The sequence below is a fragment of the Gymnoscopelus microlampas genome (genome assembly GCF_963454915.1).
Source record: "Gymnoscopelus microlampas genome assembly, chromosome: 6".
NCBI classification, from domain to species: domain Eukaryota; kingdom Metazoa; phylum Chordata; class Actinopteri; order Myctophiformes; family Myctophidae; genus Gymnoscopelus; species Gymnoscopelus microlampas.
In genome coordinates, this window is record NC_139943.1 from 4,252,767 (window position 1) to 4,267,197 (window position 14,431).

Sequence of the window (14,431 nt, forward strand, 5' to 3'; positions counted from 1 at the left end):
GAGCTATTTGTACTTTACTTGAGTATTTCCAATACTTTAACTTCTACGCCACTACATCTCAATTGCAACTTATAAAGAGACACTTCACCTTATATGTCCAAAACCGTTACTTTTCAGGATTCAAATTCAAAAGCATCAAAAGCAGCAGATCTACAACTATGATCAAGTAGGTCATTAATTTACGATAAAACACACAAACAGTTAGAATAGAGGTTTCTGGCCGACAGCCACAAAATGGCGTTTTCCAGTGAATAAGTGCTACTGTATGCAAATAACATCTGACTTGTTTTGAGCTCTGAAAATACACTTGTCAACTCTGTATCCTGTTGTTTGGACTGGCTGGCTCATTTCCAAATGCCTGACGACGTGATTTCACCCAGATGACTGCAGTTAATGCATATTATGTTCACACACACACACACACACACACACACACACACACACACACACACACACACACACACACACACACACACACACACACACACACACACACACACACACACACACACACACACACACACACACACACACACACACACAGAGTGGTGTAAAGTAACTAAGTACATTTACTCAAGTACTGTACTAAGTACAATTTTATTTAGGTCTTTTTTACTTTACTGGAGTATTTCCAATTTTCAGTGCTTTTACTTACTTACTCCACTACATCTCAGAGGCAGATATTGTACTTTTACTCCACTACAATTATTTGAAAGTAACTTTAGTTACTAGTTACTTTGTATATTTTTATTATTATCACAAAACATACATTAACCACTTCAGCCCTATATACATTTCTGGCATTTGAAAATAGCCGATCAACAAGCTCACAATACTTTGTGAGCTTGTAGATCTGCCATTTTCAAATGATTTTTATAGATTTGAAAACTTGTAAAATGGGCCATTCTGCTAAATGAGTATGTTTACTTTTGGTACTTGAAGTATATTTTTTATGCCAATGCTTTTGTACTTTTACTCAAGGAAATGTTGATTGCCGGACTTCTACCTGTAACAGAGTATTTCTACAGTAGTGATACTTTCACGTAAGTACAAAATGAGAGAGACTTTTTCCGTGCACGCACACCCTCAAACGTCCACACACACACACACACACACACACACACACACACACACACACACACACACACACACACACACACACACACACACACACACACACACACACACACACACACACACACACACACACACACACACACACACACACACACACACACATGTTTGCATTACTATACTTGTGAGGACATCAACACTTTAGGACAGCCATGTTATGAATGCCATTTAAAAATAATAATTTTAACCGTAAGCCTAAAGCCGAAAAACAGCAGATCTACAAGCCCACAACGCGTCGCGCTGCGACGCGTTGTGGGCTTATAGATCGGCTGTTTTTCGGTGCATGACACTGGCGCGCAACTAAGTATAAATCATGTTGAACTTTAACTCTAATTCCAATCCCTAAACCTAACCTCTAAGACACCTAAATGTCTAATCCTGACCTGAATGTTTTTCTAATTGTAAACGAATCTCTAAAAATGTTTTTTTTAACTATAAAACAACCATTTGTCTTGTGAGGACCAGGAAAACTGTCCTCACAATGTATATTTTTTCAAATTCTACTATACTTGGTCCTCGCAAGTATAGTAATACAAACACACACACACACGCACACACACACTTCATGAATGGCACTTTTACTATTATTTACCATTTTTCACCCCGACTCTAGAGCCCAAAATAGCCCTACGAGCTGACAGCTGGCAGCGTGGGGAGTTACAGTATGTGAATGAGATGCATGGGAATGCATGGGAATTCCTAATGCTAGTTGGAAGGAATGATGTGTGTGTGTGTGTGTGTGTGTGTGTGTGTGTGTGTGTGTGTGTGTGTGTGTGTGTGTGTGTGTGTGTGTGTGTGTGTGTGTGTGTGTGTGTGTGTGTGTGTGTAATGTGTGATGAAATGTTACTAATAATAACTAATAACTACAGTTTACTTTAAGACACACGTGGGTGGCATGAATGTTTATGTCAGTTTGATTTTTTTTTGGGGGGGGGGGGGGGTGTGTGAGAGTCAATAAAACCTTAGTTTCCCACAACAATTACCATCCAGATGTCCCTGAGCAAGGCATTTAACCCATTAAAACGGGGAAAGTATCTGAGTCCTTTTTAAATTTCAGCGTTGGCTATATTCAAACATAGCTGATATACAAGCTCACAGTACGGCACGAAGTGACGCACCGCGAGCTTGTACATCTGCTATTTTTGAATCCTCCGTGAGTCCTGCCACACTGTTGAGACTGAAAGCATAGCCGTCTAGATACACATGGCTGGGTGAAACCAAAAACGTATGAAAGAGAGGGGTGCATTGTTTGGGCGCACCTAAACTTTTAGTTTTTTAAATACTTAAAACCTACACATTTGAGAGTTCTTTTTAATATTTTGTGTTCTATTAAAAAATACACAAATATATATTTTTCAATTCTTAAAAACAACATCTAGGCTTGGTGGGTGCCCCCCCCCCAGCCTAATGGCGCCATAGGCAATTGCCTACTCTGCCTAATGGACCCTGGCACAAAACATTTTCAGATGGGGGTCCGCGGCCAAATCTATATCATTTTGGGGGTCCTTGACACGAAACACTTTGAGAACGATTGATTTGGAAAGCATTTTTAGAATCAACCTCAGGTCTTAAAGGGTTAAAGGCCGTCATTGTGGCTGCACTTGGAACCGTGTGTGACGCTGTGCAGTTTATCAGCTTTGCCAACAATAAGGATGCTGGGGTTTAAGTGGTTAAAGTATCCAGATCTATCAATTTGATTGTAGAAGCATCAGAAGATAGCGCTTCATCACGTATGAACTGGAGTCTAGCTTTGGTTTGATGTAGTGTAGAAATGTCTCAAATTGTTTGTTTGTTTGTTTGTTTGTTTGTTTGTTTGTTTGTTTGTCACTGCCCCCCGGAGGTAGTTAGTGTAAAGTGCAGCAAATACACGGCAGGCAAAATTGGCTGTGACTGCGACATAACAGTCTGATCATGTACATCATTGGTTCTCAAAGTGGGGTCCGAGGACCCCCAGGGGTACTTGAGGGGGTTCCAGGGGGTCCCCGGCTAAATGATGGACAGGGACCAAATGGACCCTTATGGGTCTGTAACTCTGAGAGTGTACAAATGGAACCAAATGGACCCACACTCTCAGAGTTAAATTAACATTGATTTTACAATATGAATTGGGGTCCCAGAGACATACATGTCATTAAATGGGGGTCCGTAGCCCTAATGCATGTTAAACTGGGGGTCCTTGAAATTAAAATGGTTGAAATCACTGCTAGAGAGCCGTAAAAATCTTCTCTTATGGGGGTCCCTGGCTTATCTTTTCAAATGGGGGTCCGCGGTCTAATAAGTGTCTATTTGGGGGTCCTTGGCACGAAAAAGTTTGAGAACCACTGATGTACATGATCCTGGGTTTCCAGAAGACGGCATATAGATGTTTCATTTTCCAGTCAATGGCCCCGATTCACTAAGCAATTTACAACCACATTTTGATCTTACCGGCATTTAAGACAATTTTCTTCATGCAAATTGTTGTCTTAAATGCCGGTAAGATCAAAATATGGTCGTACATTTCTTAGTGAATCGGGGCCATTGTCCCCTAGCTTTGTTTCGATTGGCTCCAGCAGCCTATTTGAAATGGAAACACATGGGACGGTTTTCAAATCTGCCGGGCCCTCCTCGTCTCTCCGTCTCTTTAAAGCAAACAGAAAAGGCACTTTCGGGTGGGTCTGCAATTTGTGCCAATCGGCAGAGAGTACCCATTCATCAGCTTAAATTTTATAGTGTTCCATTTCCAATTGTGTCTGCTCATTTCTTTGTATCATCACCTCCAATTTCACTTGTTTATCCTGTATCCTCTAAGACAGTGGTTTTCAACCTTTTTTTGCGTCAAGGACCCCCAAATTGACACACATTAGCCCACGGACCCCCATTTGAAAAGATAAGCCAGGGACCCGCAATAAGAGACTATTTTTACGGCTCTAGCAGTGATTTTCAACCATTTTAATTTCAAGGACCCCCAGTTTAACATGCATTAGGGCTACAGACCCCCATTTATTGGCATCTCTATCTCTGGGACCCCAATTTATATTGTAAAATCAATGTTAACTTAACTCTGAAAGTGTACAAATGGAACCAAATGGACCCGTTAGGGTCCATTTGGTTCCATTTGTACACTTTCAGAGTGACAGACCAATAAGGGTCCATTTGGTTCCTATCCATGATTTAGCTGAGGACCCCCTGGAACTCCCTCAAGGACCACTGGTGGTCCCCGGACCACTGGTTGAAAACCACTGCCTGCCAGTACCTGGCAACTCGTGTTGCCAGGCAGGGAAATAAGCAACTAGCATTAGCAGTTAGCTCGTCGGGACTTTCAGCGCCTGTTAGGGTATCATGAGACTCCACAATGACTACTAGGAGAAAAAAAACAGACTTTGCATTTGTTAAAATAGGCGAATTTGGGCTATCGTCGCGCCTCCATTATGCCGACGGAGGGGGTCGTTAGACGGGACGAAACGGACTCAATGAGATTAACGCATCGACCCTTTCAATGTTGGTGAGTGCTAAGCAACACATTAAAGATAACACTGAAAATGCCCGGATGTCTCCTTTAATGCGGCCCGCAGGTTAATATGGGAATACTGATATATTATAGATTTCAGCTGTTATAATTCCAGACACGCAGCAAACATGACCCGCTTTAATGACTTCAGTCTATATTAGTAGAGACCTCTGTTACTGAACAAACACTCTATAGACACAATAGCAATTATTACTGTGGGAATGCAGAGCTTTTTTTTAACAGTTATTTAAAGAAAAATAAAAACATTTAACGGAACAGGGTTGTCATAAAGTGCAGGGCAACAACAGAGGACACGAAACTTCCCCGATTCGTGCAAAAAGTAAATCATTGTTCTTCTCCAGAGAGACACAGACTTTACAGGCCGTCCTGCTGTGTGAAAACAGTGGAGTTTGACCACAGCACAGCAAGACAGATGGGCAGTGGTGTAAAGTAACTAAGTACATTTACTCAAGTAAGTACAATTTTGAGGTATTGTTTTACTTTACTGGAGTATTTCCAATTTTCAGTACTTTTACTTCTACTCCACTACATCTCAAAGGCAAATGTTGTTCCTTTAACCACTACAATTATTTGAAAACTTGTGGATTTTGATTATTATTACAAATCATACATTAAACACTTCATCCCTGTACACATTTCAGCCATTTGAAAATAGACAATCTACAAGCTCACGCAACGCGTCGCATCGCGAGCAACGCGTCGCATCGCGAGCTTGTAGATCTGCTATTTTCTAAAGATTTTTTTTATACATTTCATAAGTTTGAAAATGGGACGTTTGAAATGGGACATTCTGCATAATGAGTACTTTCAACTTTTGGTACTTTAAGTAGATCTTCAATTTCTGTCTTTTACTTGTAACAGAGTATTTCTGCATTGCAGTATTGATACTTTTACTTAATAACATTTTTTTTTAAAAGGTTGCGTCATCATGGCCCTCAAGTATAAGTGATGGTCAGTGCAAGATTCCCTGGTGAGAGCCTCTGGACATCCCCAGCTTAACCCTGGATGCTGGGCAGATGGGAACGGAATCTGGTGCCTGTCAGCGCTCATAAATATCACCATCACACACAGTCACACATCAACAGCAATGCCACACCGCTTTACAGGGGGTCAATTCAAACAAGATGGGGGTCTCAGAACTGCACGGCTCTCCCATACAGTGGTGGAAGAAGTACTCATGTTTGTAGTGAAAGTAGCAATACGACAGTCACAGAGTTAAAAAAAAAAAAAAATGCAACTTAGCAATACAAGTAAAAGTCCTGCATACGAAAAACCTACTTAACCCATTAAGACCTGAGGCGATTCTTAAAAATGTTTTCTAAATCCTAACGTTTTTTTGAAAAAAAAAAAAAAAGGCCAAGATTTTTCAAAAATAGCAGATCTACAAGCTCATAGCGCGGCACTCATGAGCTAGTATATCTGCTATTTTTGAATAGCCAAAGAAATCCAAAGTGACACAGATGCGTTCTAGGTCTTAATGGGCCACCTTAATGTCTTAAATATGCTTAAAGTAGTAAAAGTAAAAGTACTCATTATGCATGATGGCCCTTTTCAGAATCATATGCTCACCATTGGGCTATAATTATAGATCATTAACCAGGGATATTTCACTTTAAAAAATGAAATTGGGTCATTTTAGCGTCCACTCAGGCTTTTGTGAGCCCCCCAGACAGTTTTTAAGTTGCTTGATTCAGTATTTAGATATTTGATATTCATTTTATCAGACACGCCCCCTTCCTATACAAACCCATTATAACTTAAAACTCCATTTTAACCATGTTAGATTCACCAAAAACACCCGTCCTTGGTTCTGGTGACTCATCCTGCCCTCCTAATACGTGATGGGGCCGTATTTTTTCGATTACCTCCTATATCCATATTTCTTTTTTCGTAAATTAATGCCGTACTTGATCACACTTACAGCGTCACAAGAAAACATCAAAAGTAGCAGAACCACAAGCTCGAAGCGTGGCGTGAAGTGACGTGTTTTGAGCGTGTAGATCTGCTACTTTTGCTACTTTTGAATTTGAATCCTGAAAAGAAACAGTTTTGGACATGTGAGGTTTCCACCCGACATAAACAATATTATATATTATATTAAATTTAAGTGAAATATTTCAAAAACGTGGGGAAAAAAACATTATTTTTGGAACACAGTTCATATATTATGTGATATTCAAAGAAAAGGGGGAAACATCTTCATAATCCTGGTGGTGTGGTTTTGACATCAAGAGTTCAGTAGTCTGAAGCATGATATCAGTACGATGTCGTCATATTAATGACGTATATGACCATAAAAGGGACACAGACACACACATCCACGCACAGAGATTGTGAAGCAGATTGGCTGACGGGAATCTCCATATATGGTAAAGTGTTTTGACCAATCGCCGTGAGAGTTCGGGGATCGCTATATATGGGCAAGTATTTAAACCAATCAGCTTGGGAGAGTTGGAGGATCGCCACATATGGTCAATAATAGTCCAGATACATCAGCGACCCGTGGTTTTGACCCCATGATTGCATGAAGGGATGAATGAGCAACTAAATGACTTTCTTGGAAGCAGCATGCTGAGTTTGTAATATTAAACTTGAGGAACTAGAACTTCACCAGAAGCTATACCTGGGAGTTGACATTTGGAAATTAGAACATTTTCCACACCTTTGGGGGGGAATCAGAAATAACCTATCACTGAAGTGACCTAAAGGGTGATTCTGTGCCAGGCTCGGTCGCCTGCTTCCACCCCAACCAAGCAAATGACTCTTGACTCGCTCTCCCTGGCTTTGTCTCATATCAGCTACCTGGTGGACAATTTAACAAAGAAAAACTACACGGGCAGTCAGCAGGAAATACAGCATATTGTGAACTGGCACGGTCCTGAGGCAGACAGGCATCTACTACGCTGTCTCTTCTCACAGGTGGATTTTAGTGACGATCGCATAAACAGTGGCAAGGATTTCCATCAAATACAGTTTTTGATCCAGGAGTGTGTGTCGCTGATCTCAAAGCCAAATCTGATCTCTACCCTCTGCTACGCCATCGACAATCCATTGTGCTACCAGAAGAGTTTGAAGCCATCGGCACACTTATTTACTCAGCTAAGTAAAATTCTTAAGTTCAGCAAGGTCCAAGAGGTGATGTTTGGCCTTTCTTTGTTGAATTCTTGCGACAGAGACCTACGAGGTTTCGCGTTGCAATTCATAAAGCGGAACCTCCCGGCTCTCCTGCAGTCGTACGTGGACAACGCAGATCTTGGCAACCGGGAAGGTGGCTTCCTGGACATTTCCATAGAGATCTTGCACCTGTTCCTCTCGCTCCTACTCTTTGGCCAGAAGGGAGCCAGTGGTGTAGACCAAGAGCAGATTGACATCTTTCTCATGACACTGTGCAAATATCTTCCCCAGGAGCGTTGTCCCGTGATGCTAGCACCACTTTTATACCCTGAAAAACGGGACATTCTAATAGAAAGGATCCTGCCAGACTCTGGAGAGTTAGCTAAGAACATAATGATCGAGGAGGACGGTTCTCTTGCAGAGTTCATGCAGGAAGTTGGCTATGGTTTCTGTGCAAGTCTAGACGAGTGCCGAAACATAATCCTTCAGTATGGGGCGAGAGAGGTGACGGCTAGCCAGGTGGCCAGAGTTCTGAGCATGATGGCTCGCACACACTCTGGACTGGCTGATGGCATCCCACTACAGTCCATCTCTGCTCCAGGAAGCTGTATCTGGAGTGATGGGAAGGACAACAACGATAGCTCACAGGCACACACCTGGAATGTTGAAGTTCTCATTGATGTGTTTCGAGAAGTGAACCCCAATCTGAATTTCAAGGAGGTGACTTATGAGTTGGATCACCCTGGTTTCATTATCCAGGACAGTAAGGGTTTAAAGATGGTGGTCTGTGGAATCCAACGGGGTCTGGGCATGGAGGTTTTCCCTGTTGACCTCATTTATCGGCCATGGAAATATGCTGAGGGGCAGCTGTTATTCATCCAGCACTCCCTGATGAGCCCAGAGGTGTTTTGCTTTGCCGATTACCCCTGTCATAGAGTGGCCATCGACATACTCAAGGCCCCACCGGAAGTCGATAATAGGGAGATTTCCGCCTGGAAGAGCCTGGACCTGGTGGAAAGTCTGTTGCGACTGTCTGAGTTGGGGCAGTATGAACAGGTCAAACAGTTGTTCAGCTTTCCCATCAAGCATTGTCCAGACATGCTCGCGCTGGCACTGCTGCAGATCTCCACCTCCTGGCACGCTCTCCGCCATGAGCTCCTCTCCACCCTCATGCCCATCTTCCTGGGCAACCATCCAAACTCTTCCATCATCCTGCACTATGCCTGGTACGGACAGGGCCAGTCCCAATCCATTCGCCAGCTAATCATGCACTCAATGGCTGAGTGGTACATGAGAGGGGAGCAGTATGACCAGGCCAAGCTGTCTCGCATCCTGGATGTGACCCAGGACTTGAAGTCCCTATCCATGCTGCTGAATGGTACTAATCTTCCCTTTGTTATTGACCTCGCTGCACTTTCCTCTTGCCGTGAATACCTCAAACTTGACAAATGGCTGACTGACAAAATTAGAGAGCATGGGAAGCCCTTTTTCCAAGCCTGTGTGATGTTCCTAATGAGGCGTTGCCCATCCATCATGGGGGGCCTGGCTCCAGACAAGGACCTGCCTAAAAGAACCCAATTGCCCCATGAGACGTTGAACACAATGCTGGCCTGCTTGCACCAGTCTTGTGCAGGGAGTGTTTGTAATGTAATGAACAAAGTCATTCAGCCATCACTAGGAGTGATGCCAAAGGGACGTGCTCCCATTACCAGCAGCCTCAAAGGCGTCTCTCATGGCAAGGCCTTCCCACCTCTCTCCAACCCCAACCTCAACCCCAGCACACCGCTTGGGGGCATCGGCAGCCTTTCCTCAAACCTCCCTAGTCCTCTAGGTTTGGCCACTGGCTCTGGTATTGGTTCTGGTCCGGAGATGCCCGCACTAAGCAGTGACCCTTCTGACACAAGGGAGAAGAGCATACCAGGCCTGAATCCGGACACCTTTCAGCAGACTGACCTCTCTCAGGTGTGGGCAAACCAGCACTTTAGTAAGGAGATAGAAGATGCAGCTAGCAACTATTTCCAATGTATCTACAATCCTCCAATGTGCCCCACCATGTCTGTGGATGACGTGGTTGAAATGCTGCAGGGGTTTAAGGATTCAACCATCAAACAAGAGCGGGAGGTGTTCAACTGCATGTTGCACAACCTGTTTGAAGAGCACCGCTTTTTCCCTGAGCACCCAGATGAGACGCTTCACATTACCGCCTGCCTGTTCGGCAGTATTGTTGAGAAGGACCTGGTCAGCGACAAACACCTAGCCCCAGTCCTTGGATATGTCCTTGAATGCTTGCAAAAACCTTTTGGATCCAAAATGTATCATTTCGGCATTGCTGCTCTAGATAGATTTAAAAACAAGCTAACTGACCATTCCCAGTATTGTCAACACTTGGCCTCAATCGGTCACTTCTTGCAATTTCCCCATCATTTACAAGAGTTTATCGAGTGCGGTCGGCAGTCCAGGGATCCTCCGGGGAAGATACAGGGCTCCATCACCACCCCTGACAGCCTGTCTCTGGCCAATGTTCAATGCCGGGTCCAGTCTCGGGAGCCCAGTGTGCCCAAAGCCCCACAGCAAGGTCCCCCAAGTACCCTGGTCACCACCAGTACAACTACCACCACTGCCGCCAAGACCACCATCATCACCAGGCCCACACCCAGCATCTTCAAGAAAGATCTGCCACTCTCAATGAACAAGACCAACATGACCACAGACCAGGCCAAACGAATTGTGGAGCCTCCTGAGAATGTCCAGGAGAAGATTGCCTTCATCTTCAACAACCTATCTCAGTCAAACGTGACACACAATGCAGTGGCGCTGAAAGCAGTTGAGAATGAGGAATTCATGCCCTGGGTGGCTCAGTACCTGGTGAAGCGTGTCCTCCTTGAACCCAACTTCCACGGTCTCTACTCCAACTTCCTGGACACACTCAGGAACCCTGAGTTTTTCAAGTTGGTCCTCACTGAGACCTATAGGCACATCAAGGTTCTATTGACCTCAGAGAAGGCAGCTGCCAATCGCTCCCTGCTGAGAAACCTGGGAAACTGGCTGGGCATGATCACCCTGGCTAAAAACAAACCTATCCTCTGCCCAGGCCTGGAAGTGAAGTCTCTTCTGTTGGAGGCCTATGTGAAAGGCCAGCAGGAGCTGATATATGTGGTTCCTTTTGTGGCCAAAGTCCTGGAGTCCAGTTTGCGTAGCTTGAGCTTCAGCCCCCAGAGCCGCTGGAGCATGGACATCATGAATGTTCTGGCTGAGTTGCATCAGTTGCACAACCTCAAGTTGAACTTGAAATTTGAAATTGAACTTCTATGTAAGAACCTCTCTCTGGACATCAATGATCTCAAACCTGGCAACCTGCTGAAGGACAAGGACAAACTGAAGAGCCTGGAGGAGCAGCTCTCTGTACCAAAGAAGGAGGTAAAGCCTCCAGAAGAGACGCTTTCTATAGTTACTACAGTTTCCCCATCCAGCCCTGCTGCCACCACCACCACCACCACCACTTGTAGAACCACTGGGACCCCCACGCCACAGTTCAGTTACCATGACATCAAAGCGTATGCCCTGGCAGGCCTGGCCCCACACATCAATATCAACGTTAATATCCCCCTGCTTCAAGCCCACCCTCAGCTGAAGCAATGTGTGCGTCAGGCAGTGGAGCGGGCCGTGCAGGAGCTGGTTCATCCTGTTGTCGATCACGCCATCAGAATTGCCATGACGACCTGTGAGCAGAGGAAGGACTGCACTCCGGACTCGGTGGACGGCATGCGCGTTGCCGTCCACGACATGATCCCCAATCTGGCCCAGATCACCTTCCGCGAGCTGCTGAACTCGAGCATCGCCACCAACCTCAAGGAGGGCTTTGCTGCTGCACTTAGGGCACCACCAACGCCCCAACTGAGCGAGATGATGGAGGAGGCTGCAGCCAGGATCGCCCAGGACAACTGTGAGCTAGCTTGCTGCTATATTCAGAAGACAGCGATGGAGAAGGCTGGCCCAGAAATGGATAAGAGACTGGCAATGGAGTTTGACAAAAGGAAGCATGCACAACAGGAGACTCGTCGTTGCCCTACGATGTTGAATTATCAGGCTGAACGTATGCCTCAGATCTTTGACAAGTGCATCGCAGATTTGGAGCAACACCTCCATGCCATCCCTCCAGCCCTGGCCATGAACCCCCGGACCGAGGCCCTGCATACCCTGCTGGAGACTGTGACCTTGGCCAGGAACTCCAAGGATGGAATTGCTGCTTTGGACCTGCTGCAAAAAGCAGTGAAGGGTCTTTTGAATGCCACACATGTGTCTGACAGTGACCTGCTGCAGCACTACAGAGAGAGTCATCTGTTGGTCCTGAAAGCCCTGCAGGATGAACATGCCTATGGACCACGGTCGTGCAACAAGCAGATCACAAGGTGTCTGATCGAGTGCCATGATGATTACAAGTACAACGTGGAAGCAGTGGAGCTGCTGATCAGAAACAATCTGGTCAACATGCAGCAGTATGACCGCCACCTGGCACAGTCAATGGAGAACGGGCACGACATGGCAGTAGCGTTTGCCATGCAGTTGGTGAATGTGCTGCTGGTGGTGGATGTGCGCAATGTCAGCCACATCACCGCGGAAGACCTCTCCCACACCATCAAGGCCCTGATGAGGAACATTGCTCACTCTAAGGCAAATGCACCTGAAGGTCGTCCCCAGCTTATGGATGTTGTTCGCTCCAACCATGAGGCCATGATCGAAGCTCATAGTGGACCCAACTTCATGATGCACTCCGGGATCTCACAGGCTTCAGAGTATGATGACCCACCAGGACTAAAGGAGAATGCAGAGTACCTGCTGCGAGAGTGGGTTAACCAGTACCACTCTGCTGCTGCTGGCAGGGACAGCACCAAGGCCTTTTCTGCCTTTGTTGTAAAGATGCACCGACAAGGTATCCTGAAAACGGATGACCTGATTTCACGGTTCTTCCGCCGTTGTACAGAGATGTGCGTGGAGATCAGCTACCGCGCCCAGGCAGAGCAGCAGCACAACCCCGCTGCCAGTGCAGCCACCATCAGGGCCAAGTGCTACCATGTTCTGGATGCTTTTGTCAGGCTCATTGCCCTGCTGGTGAAACAATCTGGAGAATCCAACAACACGGTTACTAAGATCAACCTGCTCAACAAGGTGCTGGGAATTGTGCTAGGGGTGTTGATTAAGGACCATGAAGTGCGTCAAACTGAGTTCCAGCAACTGCCTTACCATCGCATCTTTATCATGCTAATGCTGGAGCTCAATGCCCCAGAACACATCCTGGAGAACATCAACTTCCACACACTCACCGCCTTCTGTAACACCTTCCACAGCCTGCGGCCCACTAAAGTACCTGGCTTTGTCTATGCTTGGCTGGAGCTCATCTCCCACCGTATATTCATTGCCAGGATACTGGCACGCACTCCACAACAGAAGGGTTGGCCCATGTACGCTCATCTGCTTAACGCGCTCTTTAAGTACCAGGCCCCCTTCCTAAGGAATGTAGAGCTCAATAAACCAATGCAAATGCTCTATAAGGGCACCCTACGTGTCCTCCTGGTGCTGTTGCATGACTTCCCAGAGTTCCTGTGTGACTACCATTATCTGTTCTGCGACGTCATCCCGCCCAACTGCATCCAGCTCCGCAACCTCATCCTCAGTGCGTGTCCGCGCAAAATGAGGCTGCCTGACCCCTTCACACCCAACCTGAAGGTGGACATGCTGAGTGACATCAACATTTCTCCCCGTATAATCGACAACTTCACTGGAGTCATGCCCTCCCAGTTTAAGAAGGACCTGGACTCGTATCTGAAGACACGCTCACCGGTCACCTTCTTCTCGGAGCTGCACAGCAGCCTGCAGGTTTCACAGGACTCAGGTAACCGTTACAACATCAAGCTGATCAACGCGCTAGTGCTGCACGTGGGGATGCAGGCCATTGATCACATTAACAAAAAGGCCAGCAGCCGCTCTATGAGCTCCATCACCCACTCTGCTCACATGGACATCTTCCACCATCTGGCCGTGGAACTGGACACGGAGGGGCGCTACCTGTTCTTGAACGCAATAGCCAATCAGCTGCGCTACCCCAACAGTCACACCCACTACTTCAGCTGCACCATGCTTTTCCTGTTTGCCAAGGCGAACGCTGAAGCTATTCAGGAGCAGATCACCAGGGTTCTGTTAGAGAGGCTGATAGTGAATAGGCCACACCCCTGGGGACTCCTCATCACCTTAATTGAGTTGCTCAAGAATCCTGCCTTCAAGTTCTGGAGCCATGACTTTGTGCACTGTGCCCCCGAGATTGAAAAGCTGCTCCAGTCTGTAGCAAAGTTCTGCATGGGACAGAACCAGGCCCAAGAGGTGATGGAGGGTGCTGGTGCCAGTTAGTCTGTTACGGGTCCATTTGGTTCCATTTGTACACTCTCAGAGTTATGGGGGTCCACTGTGCTACACTAAATGGAACAGAGCCTTAATTAGTATCAATTGGTAAAAACCTGTGAAGGAAGTAAGGAATAGGCCCAATTTCTTTCCAATGTGGCTGCTTTGCATAGAGCCTATACGGAGGGAGGGAAGAGCTAGAGCAGGTAAATGGAGAAAGAAATGAATTGGCGACACAAAAAACAAACAAACAAACGTCGTACAAAGGTGTCACACACC

At 45.9% G+C, this 14,431-nt stretch overlaps 1 protein-coding gene across 1 annotated transcript; it reads left to right on the forward strand.

Moving 5' to 3' along the window:
* Positions 1 to 7,402: 7,402 nt before the first annotated feature.
* LOC311046733 (CCR4-NOT transcription complex subunit 1-like) lies at positions 7,403 to 14,161 on the forward strand (the record flags this gene model as incomplete). Its single annotated transcript, XM_084059250.1, has 1 exon — positions 7,403 to 14,161. One exon carries the CDS (start codon positions 7,403 to 7,405, stop codon positions 14,159 to 14,161), a length of 6,759 nt encoding a protein of 2,252 aa, XP_083915376.1.
* Between the last annotated feature and the right edge of the window lie 270 nt (positions 14,162 to 14,431).